The sequence below is a fragment of the Gopherus flavomarginatus genome, chromosome 16 (assembly GCF_025201925.1).
Source record: "Gopherus flavomarginatus isolate rGopFla2 chromosome 16, rGopFla2.mat.asm, whole genome shotgun sequence".
In the NCBI taxonomy this organism is placed as follows: Eukaryota; Metazoa; Chordata; order Testudines; family Testudinidae; genus Gopherus; species Gopherus flavomarginatus.
Window position 1 is genome coordinate 2,844,602 of NC_066632.1, and position 24,672 is coordinate 2,869,273.

General features: G+C 48.6%; 1 protein-coding gene across 1 annotated transcript in view; it reads left to right on the forward strand.

Moving 5' to 3' along the window:
* Nucleotides 1-719: 719 nt before the first annotated feature.
* CACNA1A (calcium voltage-gated channel subunit alpha1 A) overlaps nucleotides 720-24,672 on the forward strand; it is a 163,894-nt gene continuing 139,941 nt past the window's right edge. Inside the window, exon 1 of the mRNA XM_050925167.1 lies at nucleotides 720-2,367. Within this exon, the coding sequence (XP_050781124.1) occupies nucleotides 2,073-2,367 (295 nt within the window). The 5' untranslated portion in view covers nucleotides 720-2,072. The remainder of the gene's footprint in view (nucleotides 2,368-24,672) is intronic.

The following is a 24,672-nucleotide window of genomic DNA, read 5'->3' on the forward strand; positions in this document are numbered from 1 at the left end:
AAAGATGGAAAAATGCGAGTCAGAAACTCCTCAGGATCTGGCCAGTGGAGTTGCTCTGGATTTACACCAATGTAACTGAGATCACAGAATCCTCCCAGCTATTTTTCTTTCAAGGAATGTGTCGGTTTTGTTTAGAGTTTGCACAGATCGCTTAGCTTCTCACTTGCATTACATCCCACATATACACGCACACTCCGGCCCTCCTCTCACTCAGCACTCTTGTAAATCAGGAGGAATTCCTAGTTACACTGTTGTAAAACTGGTGTAAAGTCAGAGGAGCATCAGGGCCAACTCACTCCTTTTCCCTGCCTGCCTCCCAAAGAAACATGTGACCTGCACTGAACTCAGAAACTAGGAATGGAGCCTAAGGAATAGATTCTGATGTCCATTACCCCACTGTGAATCCTCAGTCACTCCAGTGAAATCATGAGATTCACTATGGATTTACATTAGTATAACTGAGATCAGAATCCAGCTGGGAGCATGCTTAGGGAAAATTGCAATTTGATTCTAGGTTTTCCAAACTGGAGGTGGGCGGGGAGGAGAAAAATCTGCCCCAACCTCCCTTTGCTCTCTCTCAATCTCTCTCTTTCTCCCAGAAACTCCACCGGGTTAGGTTGGGCAGCAGCAACTGATTGGTCCCAGGCCATCATGTGCTGAGCGTTGCTGAGGCTTTGGGATGGTCTGTGCTTGCATTAAATTGATCAGTTGCTGCACATTATAGCCCAACCTGCCAGTGAATCAGATCTTTTTTTTCCATTTTTCTCTCTCTCTCTCTCTCCCAGTCTCTCCCTCCCTAACACCAGTCTTATTTTAGCTATAACCCAGGAGGAGGAGGAGGAGGTGGAGGAATACAGGGCAGAAAAAAATACTAGACATTTTAGCATCCAGGAAACCCTTATGAGCAGATGGTGGATGGGACCTGCTACTTCTCTCTTCTTTTTCATTTTTGGATTTTACAGGATTTCTTTGCTGCATTCAACTCCAAGATGAGGCAAAATTGACATTCAGGCACTCACACCAAAATAATCATAATACTAAGGCAGAAGCAGAGACCACCGGTGAAACTGCAACAGGAAAAAACCAAACAAAAAATCCAGCCTACATCTTAAGACGCTTGACAAGACCCCAATAGCCTTTTTTTCCTCTCCAGACCTTGCAACGTTTTGAAGACGGCAGGATGATGCACAAGTGAAAGCAGAGACCTTGTGGGAGTGGGGGGAGACATTTTTTTTGTTTTGCTTTTTAAAAAATTATTGTTATTTTCTTCTCTGATGCTAATATTTTTGGAGGGTGAGGTTGAGGGGAATGCACTGATTTTTAAAACAAATGTTAGGCTACATTTGTTTTCAAGCGTGCAAAGATTTTTGCCAAGCTGAACAGGACAGAGGAAGGGTTGCATTTTTTATGTTTTAAATTATTTTTTCCAAAAATTGCATTGCAAATATATATTTGCTGGTCCGTTTTGTTTATTGGTAGAGCACTTTCCCACCCCCGGGGCTTGAAGTCAGGAGCTGGTGCATTCAATTTTTTAAACTGAATGTTGGTAGGGAGGAGGTGCTGCACTTGCTATATTTAATTGTAATTATTTTAATTTGTTTATTTACTTTGCTAGTCGCGAGACATTTTTAATTGCTTTTTTGGTGTTTTGGTTTGGACTGGCGGTGCATTGCGTTTTGTTTTTTTGGTTGCAATTCTTTTTTATGGGGTGGCTCGTTAATCTTTTTAGAATTGGAAAAAATTGGGTGAGGTCGGTGCATCGATGAGTTATTATTTTTAATTGCAGAGCACCATTTTTTTGAGGGTGGTGCGTTCATTTTTTCATTGCAATTTTTTTTTGGAGGGGAGGGGGGTCGCATCGGTTCCTTCCCTGCGAGGGGAGGAGAGAGGATCGAGCAAGGATGGCCAGGGTCTCTGGTGCTTTCACCGGCCGTGCTCCTGCCTGAACAGTCCCCCTCCTGCTGCAAGCCCCCCAAGCAGCAGCAGCAGCAGCAGCCGATGGGATGTGATCAGCTTCTCTTCTCCAGCAGCATCCTCAGCATCGTAACCCCCGGCCCTTTGCTCTTTGCAGGATGGCTCGCTTCGGAGACGAGGTGCCGGCTCGCTACGGGGCTGGCGGCTCCGGGGGAGCGGGCTCCGGGGGCGCAGCGGGCGGTGGAGGCGGCCGGGGTGCAGGGGGCAGCCGGCAGGGCGGACCGCCCGGGGCCCAGAGGATGTACAAGCAGTCGATGGCCCAGCGAGCCCGCACCATGGCTCTCTACAACCCCATCCCCGTCCGGCAGAACTGCCTGACTGTCAACCGGTCCCTGTTCCTCTTCAGCGAGGATAACGTGGTGAGGAAATACGCCAAAAAGATCACCGAATGGCCATATCCTTTCTGTTGGGGACCCCCAAACTCGGGCATCCCTCCCCAGCCAGGCAGCTGCACCCCCTAGTGCATGCACGCCCCACCCAAGCAGCTGCCCCCCGGGATGCATGCGACCCCCACCCAGGCATCTGCCTCCTCCGCCTATGCATCAGGACCCCCTAACTCATGCATCTCCGTGCTTGTGCATCTGCACCCCAATCCATGAGTCTTCCCCCACTGAGGCACCTGCACCCTGTTGTGTATGCATCCCCCCAACACGTCTGCACCTCTTAATACATATACACCCCACCCATGCATCTGCATCCCCTAACTCATGAATCTCCCCACTTGAACTTCTGCACCCCAGTCCATGAATCCTCTTCAGTCTAGGCACCTGCACCCCATAATGCATGCTTCCTGCCACCCACGCACCGCACCCCATAATGCATGCTTCCTGCTAGCCACGCACCCGCACCCCATAATGCATGCTTCCCGCCACGCACGCACCGCACCCCATAATGCATGCTTCCTGCTAGCCACACACCGCACCCCATAATGCATGCTTCCCGCCACGCACGCACCGCACCCCATAATGCATGCTTCCTGCTAGCCACGCACCCGCACCCCATAATGCATGCTTCCCGCTAGCTACACACCCGCACCCCATAAAGCATGCTTCCTGCTAGCCACGCACCGCACCCCATAATGCATGCTTCCCGCCACCCACGCACTGCACCCCATAATGCATGCTTCCCGCTAGCTACACACCCGCACCCCATAATGCATGCTTCCTGCTAGCCATGCACCCGCACCCCATAATGCATGCTTCTCGCTAGCTACACACCCGCACCCCATAATGCATGCTTCCTGCCACCCACACACCGCACCCCATAATGCATGCTTCCCGCTAGCTACACACCTGCACCCCATAATGCATGCTTCCCGCCATCCACGCGTCTGCACCCCATAATGCATGCTTCCTGCCACCCACACATCTGCACAGCACCCAGGCATATGCACCTTTTCTATGGATCCCTTTCTCCCAGGCATCTGCATCCCAACTTGTGCATGTAGCCACCCACCCTAACTCATGTACCTTCACCCCAGCCCATTCATCTCCACCCCGAGCCAACTCACCTGATCACATCCATCCGCACTTCACCTCCCCACGCTGTACCTCTGCACCCCACCTTCCACCGCATGCTATGAGATCAGTCCAGCCACCTGCACCCCCAGCCCAGGTAGCTAACGTACTTGCCCAGGTTATCTGCCTCCCTAGGGCACAGCCTGCCTTGCACACCCTGGCCAGTCCCCTCCCCTCAGGGGAAGGGGCTAGGGGCATTTCATGGTCAGACAGCCTTTCCCCAGGTTCAGGGGCTCAGGGTTTAGATTACAGAACAGGCAGGGCATGCAGAGGCCAGTCTGGGAGTGGAGCCTCCACTGCAGGCAGTAGGGAGCCAGTTAGTGGACAGGGGTCTTGGGACGTCCCCTGCAACATGGGTTTGTCAGATGGGTAGATGCCCAGCATCCATCATGTCCACAGACCTTCCAGTGGGAGGCAGTGCAGGGGTTCGAGTGCTCCCCCACAATACTGTGGAGTGGAAAGGGTTACCAATGAGCTGGGGTCTTTGCCACCTTTGTGGGTGTCTGTGAGCTATTTCAGGAGAAACAGAAATGGGGGTTCCCCAGTGAACCCCTTGTTGGTCCAGAGAAAGGAGATCAGTAATCTCTAATGCTGTTTCCCTGCTGGAAGAGGAGCACACAGCACAGAGTCCTCACTGCCAAAGTATGGCCCGAAGGGAGGGTCATGGAGAAGGGTGCCTGTGGAGGACTTATTAGCAGTGGGGATCTGAGACAGGATCTTGGGTAACAGGAGAGTAGGAAGCTTGGGTGCTCACTGCCACTCTCCAAAGCCTTTCCGCAGACACAGCAATGGATGGATGGTGCATATGTGCATAACAGAGAAATTAGACTTATCAATACACAGGGCCGAGCTCTTCTCTTGCTTACTCCAATGTCAGTCCGGAGTCACACCATCAAAGTCAGTGAGGTTACTCAGGCTTTAAACAGGTGTAACTGAGAGTAGAATTCGGCCCTCAGAGAATATTGCCCCATATTTTTGATGCCTGGCTGCCCAGAGAGAGATCTACTGTGTTTTATTTGTGCACCTGTATGTGCAGAATTACAGGACAAGGGACATCGGGGCCACTTCCCTCTGCTACATGGGTGGAGCTCCCATGGAAGCCGGCAGAAGATATGCCCATGTATTTGGGTGCAGAATCAGGCCCTGGGACCACACATTGCAGTGGCAGAATAGCACAGGAATTGCCCCAGCCACCTTTCATTTGCCCCTGGATGTACAATTAATTTCTCAAGTGAGGCGGAGTTGGGGGGTGAGAGAATAGAATTAGGAGCCACTTCTGGGCATATCTGCAGAGTCTTTCCATTGAAAGTGGTTTCCCAAGCTGGGTGGAGAAACTGAGAAATAGCTGTCTCTGCATCTGATGCTTCAACTTTGGTATGTAAATTCCTTATTCTCTATTGTGATTTGTTACTTATTTGCCGTTGTCTGGAGAGAAAGCCAGCAAACCACATAACCTTCCACCCCCTATCAAAATATGGCTGAGGAAGGCCACCCTGTGTATCTCAGAATGTATCATTTTAAAAGAAACATTTTCTATTCATAATAGGGTTGATAAAGGTCTTGCATCTGTTGAAAGCTTGGTGTAGTTTTGGCGGTGAGCAAGATGTGTTGGTGCTCGGATGGGAGAAGGTAGTTCTGTATAGCACTGTGAGTTATCTGGATGTTAAACCCAGACTGATGTATTCCCTTTTATCTGATGTGCATGTTGTTGGTATCTGATACCTTTATGATAAAATTGTGCCATGAAAAATTATCAAAATGGGGCCGTCTGAAGGTTTTTTGGTTGAAAGTCTGTTTCTAGGAGCAGTTTTTAGCATGTGTTTCCCCTCAGCATGGTTTAAAAAAACCGTGAAATATGGCATCCAGTTTTGGGGCCAGGTTCTAATTGTTACACTGGTGTAAATCCAGAGCAGTTCCTTTCAAGCCAGTGGCATTCTGTCTGTGCAACTAACAGACCAGAATCTGCCCCTCGATTCCTGAGGTATACCTGAGCCTTGCAAGTACTGATTTTAAATTAGAAACAGTTTACAGTAGATATTCACCCCCTGATAGCGGGCTCACTGAGCATGTGCACTGCAGTGCTTAGATACTATGCTGATGGATGCTGCAGGAAACAGTAGGACGGATGGGCAGATAGATCTCTGCTAAGATCCTTTTTTCCATACTGTTTTTGGGGCACTGGTGTTGTGAGAGATGCAAATTATTCTAACCTATAATTTTCTGGTGCATAAATCTTCCTTTACCTCAGGGAGAATTTGGGGGACCAATCAAAAATCAGCTTTTTGCAGTGTTGTGTCTGGAACCATAGAAGTTAGAGATAGTAAAGGTTGTTCGGTTCCATATAGACCGTAGTGCTGGTGATCAGTGTAGGATTGTTTCCTACAGTCTGTTTTCTAATGCTGACTCTTACTGCCCTAATATTCAGCAACCTGGTGTCCATGCGCCAATTGCCTGCTTGGTATTTCAGCACATCTTCTGTGTTATTAGATTATGTACTATCAACTGGTATGATCCCTCCACTCCTCATTCCTCTAGAAGGGGAATCTGTGCACAGCATTGCAAAGTCCAAAAACCCCAGGGGAAAGAAATGCCTAAGGCTGCTAACAGAATGTCTTGGAGCTGCCTGAAATTGACAATAGGTGAGAAATTTGGAGGCTAACTCTGTCTTTCTCAGCTCACCCTCTTTTGTGCCTAGATTTTGCAGTTCAGATGTTCCCCTGGAACAGATGACTAGACAAGGCTAAGCCTGCTTCCAGAGAGCAATGATACCTCATCATAGCTGGGTAAAACAAGGACAGAGGGAGAGATTCAGAACTCAGTTATGCTGGTGTGAATCTACATTGCATTGAAAAAAGTGGAGGTAACTCCAGTTTCACCATGCAGTAAGTGAGATCAGGATCAGTTGTTGAGTGCCTAAGTGAGAATTTATGTGGCATGGTGGAATTATGTTAGCTTTTTAAGCTACTATTAACACTTTTTTGTCAATGTTCTATGTAATAGGATTTGAGTGTATTTTGGCACTGACATTAAAGACAGAGGCATAAGGGGTGCGTACTGGACAAATTATGCACTGTGTGCATGCAGTACAGACATCCAGAGTCACTGACCAGTACATGTTTAATCAGCAGAATAAGGTCTTTGTATGGATGTCTGCTCCCTGTTGTTATAAGCAACAACCCTGGTATGAATTAGGTGGCTACTGAAAATATTCATTGGGTGCATATATTACTAAATTCAGAGTTTTAAAAATGTACCTTCACTGTGTGAATAGTGCCCTCAGCTTCTTGAAATCTAAGTTTTCGTTTAAGAAACAGTGCCCTGTACTTAGGGTAGGGAAGAAAGCCTTGCAGTTTTGTACTAAATGTAAACTGACGGGCTACTGTTTTCCTTAGTCTGCAGAGACTGCACCAGTGCCTCTGTTGCTGCCGCTCAGAGCTCTCTGATGTAGAAACTGGATGAGAGTCTTGTGCTTTTCACTTCCGGTATTGTAAATCCTATGGGTAGAAATGAAACTCAAGGGAATCTGGTCGTTTTCAATCTGCTGCTGCGGCTGCTTGGGAAGGCTCTGAGGAGCAGCTAGGGGAAGGCACTGATGCCTTGGGAGGAGAACAAAAAAAGGTAGAGGGCCTGGTTCTCCTCTCACTTACACCAGTGTAATTCCATTGGTTTTAGCTGTTTTAAACCAGGGTGAGAGAAAAATCAGGTCCAGAGTTTGTGAAAGGGTAGAAGAGAGGAGACTGCTTACTATCCCCACCCCTCATGCAGCAGCCAGGAGCATCTAGTAGCAGATGGGTTGTGAGGAGATGGAGGCAGACGCCAGCTAGCCCCTGAGTAGGGTCCAAGGAATGTATCCTGGTAGGAATCCCCGAAAACCTTTCCCTTTCAGAGCAGTTCAGTAGGGAGGGTTGATGTCTCACACGGATGCTGCCACTTTTCGATTGGTCTGTGACTACTAGATTTACTCCTCTGCTATCGTGTATCTAGTCAAATTTCCAACCCTTCTTTGTGGGTGAATGGGGGACTGTGAGATCGGGAGGGGGAGAACATAGGAGAGATTCATGGAATAGGTGAGAAAAGAGAATACAGTGTACGTAGATTGGAAGTACCATCTTTCGTTGTGTGGCTGTACAGCACCCAGCACAATTGGGTCCTGGCCCGTGATGGGTTCCTAAGCACTGCTGTAGGACACCTCATAAATAACCGACACCCTCAAGTATGGTGGGGTCCTGGTCTGTGACTGGGGTTCCTAGTTGCTACAATAATACACCTAATAAATAAGGTCAGTGCCCAGCACAGTGGGGTCGTGGGCCATGACTGGAGCTACTAGGTGCTATTGCAGTCCAAATAATAATAATAACAGCAGCAGACAATGTGTGAGTGAGAGTGTATGTGACCTTGGGAGGAGAGAAGTGGGAGAGAGAGAAAATATAAAAGGAGAAGAACAAAATGTAGGGAAAGAAAAATGGAGAGAAACAGTTGGGGGAAGGAGTGAGAAGGAAAAGAGGAGAGAGACATTGGGGACAGCTCAGGAAAAGACACAGTGTGATCTATGATAGGGAGGAAAAGTGGCGTGAAGGCAGGGAGGGATGGTGGTAAAAGCCTGATGGAGCAGTGGTATCAGCAGGACTGGATGAACAGTGTTCACCTGTTGTTTGATGGATTTAACTAGGATTGGTTCACAGATCTGTGGTTTTGGTGGCCAGTAGCTGATCAAATACCCTTCAGTGGCAAAACTATTCCACCAATGCTGGTGAACTCTGTGGACTGACATAGTCAACAGATCGTGACTCCTGTTACTTGTCCTGCCCAAGCAGTTAACTTACCTTTAAAGATGTGTGTTAACACTCAATCAGAGGAGAGCGGCCTTGGGGTTAAGGTGCTGGGATAAGGCTCAGAAGTTGACTGTGGACAATTTACTTCATCTTTCTGTGCCTCAGTTTCACCAGCTGTAAAATGGAGGTGATGCTTTCCTTCCCCCATCCTTTGTCTGTCTAGACCCTGATGCTGCAGACACACGTATGCCTAACTTTACTACTGGGACTACTCCTGGTAGTAAAGTTAAATGTGTATTAATGTTTGCTGGATCAGGGCCTTAGAGTGTAAGTGTCTTGGATGCCATCTTAGCTGACACACTGGGGATTGAGCCAAGGACCTCCAGAGCTGCTACTGCCTGACAGGGCTATGACACACTCGTCTCCTCTGGGGATTAGGCACCAGTGGAGGGCTGTAGCACACCCTTGCCAGTGGGTTACGTAACTTTTTTGGAGAAGAGACTGGGTTGAACTCCTTCAGCATACAGAGCCTTGCTTGGGGAGGCTCTGCTGTAGTACAAGTAAGATCAATAAGGAGAAAGTTGATTGTCGATATGGTACAATTAAATGAGCTACAGTAAGCATCATGCAGCTGATTTATTCCCTTGAATTGCGGTGGAGGTTGCTCTGAGGGGGAGGGGGTTTGGCGACAGAATTATTTTCACCCTGGCTAGTTGGCTTAGTTTTCAGGCTGGTAATTATTGGGCAAGTTTTTCTCATGAATTTGGAATGAGGTCTGAATTCAGAGCCCACTCGGGTCAGTGGAAAGGCTAAAGAAGACTAGGGACAGAGAAAAGGTCAGGGAGAGGAATGGAATCAAAGTCACATCTGTAAATTTTAGACACATTTGAATGGTTAATTTTTTTATACAAATAAAGTAGAAATAAGCCGAGCCCATCTCCCCCTCCATCTAACCTCTGTCCATCGGCTGGCTTCATAGCAACTGAGTTGAGTCTCGAGGAGAGGTCGGGGTTGTGTATGTGTTGCCTGGTAGTGTCTCCGCCTGTGAGCGTTTCTTAGGAAGTTTTAGTCTGGATTTCCTGTGAGGACCTCGTTTTCCAAGGACTTAGAACTCAGCCATAAAAAAATTTGCTCCTGGCTAAAATGCATCCTGGAAGATCTCAGGCCAGACGCATATACTACCCATACAGTGTGTCTCTGTATCTGGCTTTCCACTTCTGGTTCTACAAGATACCTCAGGCTAGTGAGATGGCTCTGTCTCTCGTGTCATTCCATTGAAATCAGGGAGGATTACCACACCGCCTTAGTGACCACAATTAACTACGCTAAACTCTAGCGACACTCACAAGCCCTCCCACTGGTCTCCCACAGGAACTGGCCTGAGTGAAAAGGCCATGCCCTGCAGGTTGACAAACCTTGGTTTTGCTGGACCTGCGGGAGGGGTGGGAGGAGGAAGAGATCCATCTTCCAGGGAGAACTCCAGGCCTCCACTTCTGCAGCATTCAAACCAAGGGGCTCGCTCCTATTCCCCTTGCTCTTTGAAATCAGACGACTTGTATGAGTGAGGGCTGCAGTTCAGCAAAACCAGCCAGCTGCTCTGCAAAAGGGGAACTCAAATTCTTAGCCCTTGAATACTGGTGTCTGTGAGGCAGCTCTTATACGTTACAAAATTCATCCCCCCTATTGCAGCTGTAAAATTTCCACTGCCTTTGGTTCTCCTGATTGCACAGTCAGCTTAGAAAAAATCACAGGCCAGATTCTCCCCTGTACCACAACTTGAATCATTTACACGCATGCAAAGTGGGTGCAAAATGCTATCACATCAAAATGGTGTTTTATATCCTCTTTGCCCAAGTGTAAACGTGCACGTAGCCTGATTCACCCTTGTCCTGGTGCAGCACCAGTGCAAAATGCTACCGTACAAATGAGGTAGCTTTTTACACCCCTTTTGCACTCCCTTCACGTTGACATACTTGATTACTGAAGGTGCAGGGCAAGCAGGAATCAGGACACATATAATTAAAACAACAAAAATTGTCCTTCATTGTGTTACTAACATCTGAGATTATTAAAATGGGAAGATTGATGAGAATCGGGTCCAGATCTTCAGCTCTTGCAAATAAGTAGAACTGTTGGAGCCAGCCTGGTTTACAGCTGCTGAAGATCAGGCCCCCAATGTCCTTGTCACTATTTTTATAGCAGGTGCAAGTTTTTGTATATTTCACCGACTTTGGAAAAGAGCGAGCTCAGTTTTGATTTGGTTTATAGTCGATTTTCCTGGTTCACACTGTGCCCTAAAGTATATGCTGCTAAATGGAAATGTTTATTTTTAATAACCATTTCTGTTGGAATTACAAAAAAAATAAAAAAAATTAATGCAAATGTTTCTCTTGCTTTTAGCTTTCCTAAGAACGTTTTTTGACGGAATCTGTGTTCATGCCCAAATCTGAGCAGGCCGTGTCCATAGCAGAGGCTGATATTTTGTCCGTTTGGGGTATGCATTTAACTAGCATGTACTGCACAGGTGTTCCTGATTCTGATCTCCTCTGTGCTAGTGTGTAGCTGGAGGCATTCCTTTGAAGTGTGTGGGGTAGACATCAGATTGATCACCGGTGTGACTGAGATCAGAAACTAGCCCCAGGTAGATAAATAAATGTCCAAAATAAATAAAGATAGAAAATCTAATTCTGATCTCAGGGATGCTGCTTTCACAGCATTAGCTCCCCGGCATAAGAGGAGTCTCTGGGAGTTTATAGCAGTGCTAGTGATGGGAGAATCAGGCCCATACAGAATGCGTCTGGCCAATGGAACTGGGCTGTTGGTGGCTAGTTGGAAATCCAATGTTGCCAGCTGCCTTGCGATATCTGGTGTTTTGTTTGAGCTCCAGCTCCTGCAGTCCCAAGATTACATCAGAGTCTCAGCTTTTAATTTTTAAACAAAGTACGTTCTAGTTCTCCTGCTCATGGAGAAAAGCTTGGAAATGTGACTCCTGCAGGTCAAACACCAGAAAGCAAGGGGAAAGTACCCAGGGATTATTATTTTTAAAAGCTCTCATGATTTTTTATTCCTAACTCTTGACCTTTGAACACTGGGTCTCAGGGACACTGTATGTTTGTCTTGTGCTTTTTAATTCAAGTTGGGCAGTTCAACAGGATTACACCAGGGCATGGATTTCACTCTCACGGATGTTAGATTAGCCTAGCTCAGTGTTACCTGGGGTGACGTATCCAGAGAGGGGAAATGGCTGATGAAGTGGAGGCCAGAGTGTGACATACCATAGCAGAAATACATCAAGCTGGGATGTGCTCTGTGTGAAAGGAGGGGAAATCTTCTGGTCAGTCTTGTTGGAAAGTGGTGTGCTAAACTGTCCTTCTTCTGAGCCCTTGGAAACCTCTCTGCACATTTGGAGGTACATGTGTGTAACGCACTCGACATTGTGTGGCCAGTCCACAGGAAATATGGGTGTGTTACAGCCCCAGCTAGGGAGCTTTAGCTCAAGCTATTGAAACCCAGCTTTTAGCGTTGAAGATCCTTGGCTCAGTCCCTGGTATGTTGGGTAATATGGTAGCTCTCATACACACAGGGCGAGGTGGCTGACTTGGCAAGTTGTATACCGGCTAGGTAAAGCAGTGGTTTTAGGACTTCAGGAGACCGTGGTTCTATTCCTGACTTGGCTCATCGGTGACTTCAGACAAGTCCCTTCCTGTGCCTCACTTTCCCCATCAGTGAAATGGGGATACTGGTAGTAACCTCATTTGAGATCCCTGAATAGTAAGAGCTAGAAATCATTATTAAAGACGCTGTCTGTGGTGTTGTCTCTCTGCTCAAGCTCAGTGTGTCCCTGTCACTTTACGCAGACTCCCACACCTTTGGGCATACTCTAATAGGGAAGAGATTTGAGCCAGGCTCCGTAACTCTCAAAGGAGCCGTACTAAAAGAGAGCAATTGGGCCCCAAGCCAATGATTTTCCAGCAGCTCTTGGGATGTTGGTACATTTGGGTAGGCCACACTCCTTTCCCGGAGAGGCGGCAGCGTACTGCCAATGGGTTGAATTCACGCCCCTGACTTCCTGTGAGAGGATGCAGCTTTGTCCTTACCAGCAGCAGCAGGAGGTGAGGCCTCAAAGAGGTTGCAAAAGTGTCTGGATCTTGCTAGCTGCATACAGTCCTCTCAGAGGCTGCTTTCTGCTGAGGCAGACAGTGCCTAGAATTACCTGCCTCTAGAGTTTTCCCTGATTGCAAAAATTAGAACTCCCCTCCCTCCCCAGATTTCTGATCAGGAAGAGCCGCTGGGGACTGTCCCATCTGCGGGTGGAAAGACAGCCGGTGGCAGCTGCCAGCGGCTTTAGATTTAGCAGGAGCGACGTTTGTAAGGTCATGGGATACGGAGCACCTGCAGGCTATTGTTCCAGCTCTGAACAAGGGGCTCAGCTTTGCTATTACAAAAGCAGCGCTGGGTAAGACTCAGCAAGGGCACGTCATCCGTTCCAACCCAAGTGAGGATCGCGTCCTCTCGCCCCTGCTGCAGCGTGGCTCTGAGTCGTTGGCTTAAAAGGAGCCTGAAATCTCTGTCGCAAATTCAGTCAAAACACCGTGAAGCTGCCGGTTTCCAGCATTGTTCAGTGGTTGAAGCAGCGGGCACGGAGGTCGGAGTCCTGATGCTAACCCTTGTGAGGAAGGGGAGCAATCTAGGAGTCAGGACTCCCAGGTTCTCTTTTCTGCTCCAAGGGAATGTTATTTAGGGGCTGTTGTAAGGAGCTGAGCACTAGGTGTCCTGCATTGTATCCCTCCCTCTGGGAGGAAGTGTTACTTAACAGTTAGAGCAGAGGACTGGGTGACAAGACTCAGGAGTTCTGGGCCTAGCTGTGAAGAGGAGTCTGGTCTAGCAGTTAAATTAGGGAATGGTGAACCATGACTTCAGGGTCCTGTGGGTGATTGTTTATAGTGACTGAGGCAGGGGTCTGCGAGCCGGGCACCTGGGCTCCTTTAACAGGCCTGTGAGCTGGGGTTGTCGGTGGTTAAAGCCAGGCCTGCTAAGCCAGGACTCTTGGGTTCTTTTCCCACCTGCATGGCCCTAAGTAAGCTCTATCCCCCAGTTTCTCTACCTTTCAAGGTGGCTTAAATTTTTTCTGTTTGCAAAGGGCTTTGAGCTCCTCAGACTGCAGGTGTGAAGGAGGGCAAAGGATTATTATTAGTGACGCAGAATCGGACACTGGGCCCAGGTTTGCTCAGATGGCCCCTGAGTCGTACAACAAGGCTGATCCAAGGGCCAGGGGTGCAGCTTTTCCTCCGAGGAGGTGAGGTTCACGGGGCCTCCATCAGGAACAACCTGTGCTGCTGTCCCTTCCTCCAAAGTAGAAGATACGGGGGCGGCAGATGTAGCTCCAGTGTTTGGAAGTTACCTGTAGAGAGGAGCGAACTCACCATTTCAGCTACCCCTTTTCCAGGATGAACAGAAGATGCAGCCACCTGCTCTAGCCAAACAGTGAGCAGCAGAGTGTGGGCTGGGGAGAGGAATGCAACATTTTTATCACTAGTCCCCCTACTCCCCTCCTGTCCCGCCCCCCTCGAATGTCCATACATGGGATCCGGATTCCTTTACAAAATGGAGACTACAAACCAACTCTCAGTGCCCTTGTTAGCTTTGCTGCTCTAGGGCTCGTCTTGCAGTGAATCTAACGGGCTGCGTCCCCTTTCCTGACAAGCTTTTACTTCGCTGGCTTCCTCTCTCTCTCTCTCTCTCTCTCTCTCTTTTGTTGTTGTTGGTTCGAAGGTAACAAATTCACTCCGTGTCGCTGCATTTCACACGCGTCTCCAGTCATCGTGCATGGCCTTGCCGCAGCTGTTCCAGTCCCTGCAGCACGAGTGAGTAAGTGTCAGTCATGAGTAGCATGGTGGCACAGCGAGCCCGTGCGTGGAAGAAGGCGCTTTCCTTCCAGAGGAACTAGGAGTGTGCCTGAGCGCACCCTGATGGAAGCTGGCTGGAGGGCGGGCTCACACAAGGGCAGTACGGTCCCTGCAGCTGGCTCACTGGTGACTAGTAGCTTGGACCCTCTGGAAGATGGGCTGATTCCAGGGTGTATGGCTATTCCCCTGAATATTCACATCGGAATAGAATTGAGGTGATTCCAGTTTGGCTGTAGCAGAACCTGATGGGCTGGTTCTGCGGTGACCCAGCAGCATCGTAGCAAGAGGAAGGCTGGTGCTGTGGCTAGGAGCCCCACTGTAGGGTTTGTGAGAGTGGGGTTCAGGTCTCTTGCGATCTTGGGTATCGTGTGTTATTGTGGGCAAGTCACTTAGGTCCATATCCTCAAAGCTATTTAAGCAGCCAACTCCCATTTATTTCAGTGGAGCCAAAATACTTTTGAGGATCTGGGCTTTCACCTCTCTGCACCTGATTTCTCCACGGGGTGGGGGGTAAGAGTGCTGCCTTACCTCAGAAGGCACCGTGAGGATAAAGGCATTAGAGACTAGGATGGTGATAGGGGTTAGGTTCAGGCCTGGGCTCCTTTTTCTCAGATCCTCCAACAACTTGGAAGCTTGAGAAAAATGTTCCCAATTTAGCCACCCTCCCCACATAGACCAGCATTCTCAAGCTGTGCGTCGGGACCCCAAGCTGGGTCATGATCCCAATATAATGGGGTTGCCAGGGCTGGCGTTAGACTTGATGGGACCCAGGGCAGAAGCCTGAACCCCATCACATGGTGTCAAAGCCTGAGCCCCCTGCCCAGGGCCAAAGCCAAAGCCTCAGGGCTTCAGCCCTGGATGGCAAGGCTCAGGCTTTGTCTTTGGCCACCCCACCTGGGCAGTGAGGGTTGGGTTTTGTCTCCCCTGCCTGTGGTGGCGGAGCTCAGGCGGGCACAGGGTTTGGTCCCTGCCGCCTGGGGTCATGTAGTAATTTTTGTTGTCAGATGTGGGTCGTGGTGCAGTGAAGTTTGAGAACCCCTGCTGCAGACGGCTTTAGTCAAGTGGTCTGAGCATCTGATTAGAAGTCAGGACTTCTGGGTTCTAGATTTCAAAGAGAGCTATTCCCCCACTTCCAGCCAACTTTTCAGAAGACTTTGGCACCTGAACTCTCAGCGGTTTCGGAAGTGTAGCGCCTGATTTTGGTGCCACAATGGAAGAGGCAAATGTTTGAAATTCTGGTCCTTGATCGCTCTGTACCTCAGTTTCCCCATTTGTGAAATGGGGAAATAATTATACAGATCAGCCTCCCAGGAGCATAGACAGGATTGATTGGTTAATGTTGGCAAAGCATAAAAATGCTACATAACGGCCAAGAGGCAAGTTGAGGTCAGGATTAGTCCCTAGGTTCTATCTTTATGTGCCTTCTCCCTTAATTCACTTGTCACGTAATGTAATAGAGGCTGTAATAAGAACTGAAGGCTGATGAGGCAAGGTCAAGGCCAAGCAATGGTTATGGGGCTGGTGTGCCGTGACTGCTGCTTATTGTGCTAATAATATTGTCTCATTATATTACCATTATTGTTATTTTATTACGGTAGCACCAAGGAGCCTCAATCATGGCCCAGGAACCCCGGGGGCTGGGGGCTGTATGTTATTTGTTAGGTGTATTACGGTAGCACAAGGAACCTCAGTCCTGGGCCAGGACCCCATTGGCTCAGTGTTGAACAAACTCAGAACATAATAATCCTCCTGCCATCGGTTTGCTGCATCCAGTCACTGTCTCTTCTCTTGTACGTAGATTGCAAGTTCTTAGTGGCAGGGACCCTCTTTCCATTATGCATGTCCAACGTCTGGCACAGCAGAGCCTTGATACTTGAGTGGGGTCTGTAGTTGCTACTGCAGTATAAATAATCATAAGATCCTGGATTTAGGAGATCTGGGTTTCATTCTTGATTTTGCCACAGACTTCCTATGTGACCTCGGGCGAGTCAATTCTTCCTGCCTCAGTTTCGCCATGTGGAAAATGGGGTTAAAATGCTCCCCTACTTCACGGGGAATGGGTATTGTGAGGATAAGTTCATTAAAGCCTGAGAGTTGATCAGATAAAATGATGAGCAGGGCCAGATAAGTACATAGCCTGCAGCTTGGCCACAAACCACTGTCCTAACTCCCAAGTCTGCCCCAAATATACTCCCCTCACACCAGCATGGCTCTGCTTTGGGTAGCGTTACCTGGGGTTCACAGGACCACATCTCCGCTGAGTTGTCACTTGAGACAAGTTTTGTTGCTTTTTTCTCAAGGATATTTTGTTTCTAAAGTTTAGGGCATCAGTTGCATGAGATGCTAATTTTAACATAAAGGTCTTGCCTGCCAGCTGCCTTCAAAGGGAGATCTTGGGTTCTGTGTGCCATATCCTCTCGGGTCACTGACCTTTCGTCCCGATCCTGATGTCAGCCCAGAATCAGTGGGATCAGACAGAGGGTGGTGTGGGCAGTCGCAGTGCAAGCCACACACACACACACACACACACACACACACACACACACACACACACACACACACACACACACACACACACACACACACACACACACACACACACACACACACTCTTTTCCCCCTAGAGTGAGAGGGGGAGCTCAGTCACAGCCTGGCTTCTTCACTGGGACACCAAACGAGAGAGTTAATGTGGTTACTTTTGTGCCATGGAGCATCCCTGTCCCACTAGGAACTATAATGAGAGCCACCCCGCTCATTTCACACAGGCCACCCAGCCCATGTCAGATGGGCGGTATGCCTCAGCACTGCTGACCAGGGCTGGATTCACGCTGGTGCCCTCGTGGCGGAAAGCTCTATCTCCCATTCTCTTGAGCCCGCCAGGCCCTCAGGCTGGGAATCTTTTACGGTCTGTGGATATTGTAGAGTAAGGAAAAGCAAGTGGGGATGTCAGAGAAGAGAGAAGTGAGGTAAGCGTAACGGAATGAGACAGTTCTGAGAGGAGGAGAACGGCTGTCTGGGTCAGGGTGTTGTTCACTGCTGCACTTTACTAATTCATAATAATAATTAATAATCTCTTTCACGTACACAAAGCCCACTCAGATTCCCCCCCAGGCTAAGTGCTCTAATAGCAACACTTGGCCTTTCTCTTCTGCCTCTCTCCCAGGGATCTCAAAGCACTTTCCTAATGAGCTGATTACACGCTCTGGTTAATTAGTGCCTGGCATCTCTTGGCTGGCTATCCTGGGATGCTTGCACACGTTGACATGTGTGATGTGGGAAGCTGAACTGCTGCCCAGTGTCCTGCACTGGGAAAAATAGCCTCCCCCGTGCCCCTTTGTCTGTGGAAAGGGCTTTGTCTGCCTTTGGGACAGGGTTACACCAGAAGGAGTCATGTGAATGGGTCTGTGCAGTCTGTGTGCAGGTGTATGATGTGGCTGTGTGTTGTCCTGTGTATGTATATGAAGTGTGTCTAGGTGTTTGAGGTGTCTCTGTGTGTAGGTGCATGGGGTGTGCATGTCTTTAGGATTTTGTATTTCCATGTCTAGGTGCCTAAGGCATGTGTGTGTCTCTGCGTGCGTTGGGGTGTGTGTATTTATGGGTGTTTCCATGTCTATGGTTAAGAGGTGTTTCAGTGTCAAGGAATGTGGGCTTCTGGCTCTAGGGTGTACGAGGCTGAGGGGGTTCTGTCTGTAGCTGTACTGGACACGTGTGTATGGGATTTTTCCATGTCTAGGTGTATGGGGTGTGTCCAGGGCTGGGGCTGTGTGAGTTTTCTTCTGTATCTATATGAGGTTTTTTTTCCAGGTACATATTTCATTTTTTGTTAGCACAAAGGACACAGATTGAGAGTGTAGCAAAACATAAGGTATGACAATACCACAGGAACATCTGACCATCAAAGATACTGCATTGTGAAAAGAGCCATCGGGGTGGTGCAGTGGTGACTGTCTGGGAACAGGTCAGTCAGAGACATCGGAAAATCAGATCTCCTGTCCCAGCTTGCTTCATTCTACGTGGCATCTATTGAATTCTGGAGACTGTTTCAGTGTCTACGTGTTTGTGGTTAGCGTCTAGGGGCTCAGTAACCACAACTGGGGCCAGATTTTCACACAAGTCCAGCACCTAAGCAGCTCTTGTTATTGTGTGTGTGTGTGTGTTCATTCTCTGTTCTCAATGGGAGCTGCTGGGTACTGATCTCTTTGGAAAACTTGGCATTAGGTTGAATGGGGTTTGTGTATGTATGTTGTGGTGTATGGGGTGTTTGTGTGCAAGAATCTTTGTCTAGAGGCACTTCCCTGTATGTGTAAATGTGTACACATTTCCTGGTGTGTATGTGTGTGTGTCTTGTGCTTAGGTGTATTTTCTAGTATCTGCGTGTGTATATGTCTGTATGTGAGTGTGTGTTTGGGTGTATTTCTTGGTATGCATATGTCTGTGCAATGTATTTCTTGGTTGGTGTTGACTCTGGGTATGTCTACATTGCAATTAAAAATGCAGCGGGCCCATGCCAGCTGACTCGGGCTCATGGGGCTTGGTCTAAGGGGCTGTTTAATTGGGACATAGGCTTGGGGTGGATCAACACTGCAAGGTCGGAGGGTCCCAGAGCTCAGGCTGCAGCCTGAGCCCAAATGTCTACACTGCAATTAAACAGCACCCAAGTCTGATCCCCGCAAGGCCAGCTGCAGGTGTCTAGTTGCACTAGACAGACCTTCCGTGTCAAGGTGTAACCTCATGGTGTGAATGTGCTCTGTGTGCACACTGCTCAGCTTCACTGTTTATGTCAGGCTCACATTTACCCCAGCTGCCCACTAGCCTGGAGTTTTCTTCATCAGTTGTTCCTGACAATGCGGTGGTTATAAAAGTCTTTATTTCACATTTCCTTTAGCTCTGTTTAAAAGAGGTGAGCCCCAGGGAGGCGGATTGAGAGCTCCCTGTGCATATGTCGGAGGTGAACCCATTAGCCTACTTGTTGGGTGTGTAATTGTGAAAGGCAGAATGTGTGTGCAGCTTCCTGCATGTGTTACCATGCCTGTTGTGTGACTGTATGGCAGATGTTGAGTGCACTGTGGTAATTGTGAGATGTGTGTTTGGTTTGGGTGGAGTCCATTTCTGTTAAACATGGTGTAAGCTGAGTACCGGTGCACAGCTTATTGTTACACACTGTGGGTTGAGGATTTGCGTGTCTATAGATTTCTCTAGTAAATATCTATAGTCTGTAGGGGGAAGTGTGTGTGTGTGTGTGTGTGTGAGAGAGAGAGAGAGAGAGAGAGAAATTCAGTAGCACAATTTGGGAGAGGGTGAAAGGAAGAGGAATATGCATATGGATTTCAGTACCACATTAGCGGTTGTAGGGACTGATGCATTTGTAGGTGCCTTGGTATTGTTTGCGCAGTGGAGTGTCTCCATACCTGTACTGAGTGGGTGTAGGTTTCCATAGTACCCTCTGGTGTTTAAGGGTGACGGTAGCAAAGAGGGTTGTACGCAGGTAAAGTTATGGTCACATGAGGACATGGGAAGAAGAGGCTGCAGACATCTTTCAGCCATTTTTTTGTGGACAATAAAATGGATTAAAAAATGAAGCAGGAAGCATTCCACTTAATCCTAGTGCAAATTAACTCGCCAAGTTTGTGTCATGTCCTCTTTAGAAGATAACAGCCTACAGCTGCCACTAGCTAGTGGTACTACTCCTTGCTCAAGTGGCAGCCACCTTTGCTACAAGTCTGATTGTTGTAAGTTCAAACATTGCTGATGACCCATGTGTCAGGTTAACAACTAGTGGCGCCATCTGTTCTTCTGAAGTAAAATCTGGGTCAACTCCACTTCTGGTCTGAAATACAACCATAAAGATTGGTGCACCGAGCCAGGGCCTTGCCTTGCAAGTGGTTTCTGATTTTCTTAAAGGATTCACTGTTATTACATTTTACACATTTGTGCAAATTAGTCTGAGGCATTTTTTGCACTTTTTTTAGCGTACTTTGATTTCCAAAGTGAAGTTGATTTGGGATTAACCCACACTGGGGTCTGATTGATATGCTAGTTAAAATAAAATGTCATAATCTGTAGACTGAGGGCAAAAGTTTCAAAAGCACTTGAAGGATTTAGGCGCCTAAGCGCCACTTTCAAAAATGGTTTAGGCACTTAACAGCTGTAGTCTTTTTGAAAGTCAATGGGACGTAGGTGCCTAAGTGCCTGTCCCTTTTGAAAATGGGATTTAGACATCTAAATCACTTAGGCTTTGCAATGCTGAGCAGAGCAATAGCTGAATACCTTTTAAAACCTGGGCCTGAGACTCCTAATGTAGGTAGTTGGGAGTTCTTCAACGAAAAGCTTTTCTGCTGGAAAATGCCAGTTCATCAAAACCAAAACATTTTGTGGGAACATATTGGACACTGCAGAATGAAACCACCATCCCAGAATAGCCAGTAGCTAGGGGTTAGGGCACTGGGTGATCCAGTGTCAGGGCACTGCTCTGAACCAGTCCTGTTGGAGCTGTTCTGCTTTGTCTAAGTCATTACCGGTAAGTTTTCATTAATAGAGACAGACTGTACAGCCTTAGGGTTAGGGCAATGATGGGGGAGATCAAAGTTCTAGTCCCTGCTCTAAATCAGACAGACTAGGACCTTGAACAAGTGTCTCCATCCCATAGCGGTGTTCCAACCACAGGGCTATGGGCTATCGAAGAAAGTGCACCCCTTTCTCTATGGCTTTTCATGCAATGTGCGGAAAGGTCTCGGTTTTGTCCTGACACAGTAAGAAAACAGTTTCTGAAACCTTGCAATTTTCTGTGAAAGGGAATTCCTGTTTTCTGGCCAGCCCTTTTCCGAAGTCAATAGGTGCTTTTGTAAATGTTACTCTGTAAGTTCTTTGGAACAGGGATTGCCTCGTGATGTGTCTCTCACAGTGTGACACCGTAATTGGGGCTTGACACATCCCGTAGGTAGACAGTAAATAAAGTGCAAGATTGGAATTGGTGAGAACTGCTCACACTCACAGTCCAAATCCTTCACAGTGCAGTAGGGTTTCTCACATCCTGTCTCAAACTTCAGCGTTCTGTGTGACTATTAAACAGCTGCCGTGTCTCAACCCTGAGGTGGCTGAGTGGTCCTGTGTGAGCACTTGGGGATCCAAGGTGCTAGAGAAACAGAAGATGTTGTCTTAGCTTTAAATAGGAAGCTACAGCCACCCTGCTCAGGGACAGCGGTTATAAACATAACGGACCTGACTGTGCAAGGCTAACTCCCCTTGAAGCCAACACCAATGCTGGCCTGGCATTTTTACATACGACACCATCGAGAGGCCTTATTGCCCTCTGATTTACACTAGTGTACATCAGGAGAATCCCACTGAAGCCAGTGGAGTAACATGGGGTAAAACTGGGCATGAGAGGAAAATCAGGGCCACAGTCCCCAAAGAGAGGCCCCTTCCTATCTAGTTCAGCTGCTGTAGAATTGCTCCTGCTGGCATATTTGCTCGTGGTTGGTTGGATATTTCAGCCCTGATCTGTGTTTTTAATAAAGGGATCATTACCCTGGCCGGCATATTCATCTTGCTCTCAAACAATTCCTCTGTATTGAGCTTCCAAGACAAGAGAGCTGGTGCAGTGACTTCTTACGGGAACAGAACAAAAGAACTCCTCTTCCCAGGCACCAGGGGTGCAGATATCCTCCCTCTTTCTCTGTCTTGTGTGCGGGGGGCGGGGGTCGCGCTCTCGCTCACTGATGTGAAGGGGCTGTGCACAAATGATCCACCCGGCCTGTGTCCACATGCCACGTCTATGAGTGGATCAACTTCCCTGTAATAGCCTGAATAATTAATCCTTTGCACTTTTGTGGGGCCTTCCTTCTGCGGAGCTGTACCCCATTGACCTCAAAACAGCCCTGTTTCCACAAACACCAGCTGATCCTCCCCCCTCACCTGAGCCCAGTTCTCCCCTAACTTTCGTCTCTCTTCCCATGATCTCACTGGGATCAGCTGAAGTGGCGGAGCTAGTGCTTTAAACTGGAGTCGGGGTGTATGTGTGTGGGGGGGTGTCTCACTGTGGGGTTCTCACTTTTGCAGTTAGTTTGAATTTACTTGCTCGTCACCCTGCGCGGTAGCGCTGTTCCCCACGAGTTGAGTGGCAGAGCGGGTAGTGAATAGGCTACTGTGTGTCGAGTTGGTTAGTTTGGACAGCGGTCCCCCCTTTTAACTGCCTTGTCTTGCTGTTTCAGTAGGAAAGTTTGTCTTTAGCCCCAGAGTTCCCAGCTGGGCACATTTTAGGGAATCAGAATAAATGCAAAACAAACATGGTTCTGGCTAGAACATCTTGCTACCCCCTCCAGCAGCCCTGGTGAGAGTGTAGGCTAATGGTTAGAGCTGGGGCTGGGGTATCAGGACCTCTGGTTTCTATTTCTGGTTCTAGGAGAAGGCCTGGGCCAGTGCTTGGGGCAAGAGAGAATTGGAAATTGGGGGTTTCTCCCACTTCTGAGAGAGGAATGAAGGGGTCTAATGCAGAAACTGGGAGCCAGGATTCCTGGGTTCTGTTCCTGGCTTGTCAGTCTATCCTTGTGAAATAATTTTAGGCTCTAAATGATAGTCCATTAAGGTGTGAGAGAAGGGAGTGCCTCTTCGAGGTGTTTCAATTAATATTTTTTCTTAACATTTCAGTGACAAGCCTGATCCAGAGCCCACTGAAGTCAATGGAATGACTCACTTTGGCTTCAGCTGACTGTAGCTCACAACATTTCTTTCGTTCTGAACTGAAACCCCAGCCGCCTAGCACTAGTGCAGGAGAGCCAGGGACTGAAACCCACTAAAGACACACACAGCGCTGCCTAGCGGGGGTGGGGGTGGGGGGGCGCAAGTGGGGCAATTTGCCCCAGGCCCTGCAGGGGCTCCCCAAGAATATAGTATTCTGTAGTATTGCAACTTTTTCTTTATAGAAGGGGCCCCCGAAATTTCTTTGCCCCAGGCCCCTAATCCTCTGGGTGGCCCTGGACACACACAGTGAAACTTGCCGCCCTGAGCGGAGAGACTCGCAGATGCAGTGACAACTAAATGGGCGTGTGCACCCTAGCAGCCTAGCACAGAGAAAGAGGTTTTATTTGTGAGTACGTGACTTTTCTCGTGAGAGGTTCGCTTTAGTTTAATCTGAGTAGGAGAGGCTGTGATACACACATAAAAACCCAAGCCCAAACCAGCAAACCCCGGCATGACAAAGGTCCATTTGTTCTGTGTGTGCTCAGGGGTGAAGAATGAACAGCCCCTCAGGACTAGTGGTCTGGGGCACCATTTCCCTCCTTTATTCTCTTTTCAAGAGGCCGTCAGGTTTCTGTGTTTCCGCATGGAGTGCTTCTCACAAAAGGGGAAAGGCTAGCAGCCAGCAGAGGCAGGGGAGGGGGTGGCTCTCTTTGGGTAGCTTGGAATCTTGGTTGCAGAGCACACGGGAGGGCATCTCTGATCCTTTGGGGTTCAGGAGAAGGGTGTCTACCCCATGTGCCGAGGGAATAATAGATGTTCAGGAGGAAAAGCTGCGTGGTGATCCCGAGTTAACTTAGAGAGAAAAGGGAGTGGCAATTGGCTTGAATTGTAGCCGCGGGTGGTGTGGCACAACTAGATCTTGTCTTGCACTAGGATGGGGATGGGGTGGAGGGGCTGTCTCTGCCCCTCCCCCTGACTCACGTGGGGAGGGATTGGCTCTTGTCACTGTCCTGCTCCCTTTGCCTGTGCCCAGCACCAGTGGCAGGATAAGTGCGGGGGGAGCTAACTCTGACATAGTGTCAGGCTAGTCTTCTCTCACTGTCCCTGACCCAGATGTATCCTCGGCTCTCTGTTGCAGACACATTGGAACATTCCCCAGGATCTAGGGCCACCTCTTACTTCTGAGGTTGCTTAACATGCACCTGAGCTGTCTAGCTAGCTATGTGATGCCCATCCCCGTGGTATCTGGGCCCTTTCCCATTGTACAGCAGCAGGCCCGTGTACCTTGGTGGCTCTGCCCCCACGCCCTCCATATGTTGCCCCTTGTAGGAAAACAAGGCCAGGAATCTCCTGCCGTTGGCCCCTGACCCGCAGGGGCCCAGATGACACAGTTGGTTTCCTCTTTGCACGGCAGAGGTGTGTGTGCCCTCCGGTTAATCCCAGCAGCGGCCTCTCTGTAACTCTCCCCGGGGTCCCGCTGTAAACGAGGATCTTTGATCTCGGCTGGGTTCCTCCTAGTTAAATATTTCATCACGAAGGAATCCAGGCTGTGATACTGCAGCTTGTTTGATAGTGAAATTAATGAGAGGGAGACAGTTGTAGGCATCACACGTGATCTGGCAGGGGCTTTTCCTCTGCAGCCAGCAGCCATGGGGCGAGCCACCTTCCTCTTTCCACTGCTTCCCTCTCTCCTCCTTCTGCTTTCTGCTCCTCTTGCTTTCTATCCCTCTCTTCCATCTGTTTCCATTCTTTCTCCTCCTTCCCCCATTCCCTCTTTCAGTTATGTGCTCCCTCTCTCAATTCGTTTTTCTTTCTTCTATCTTC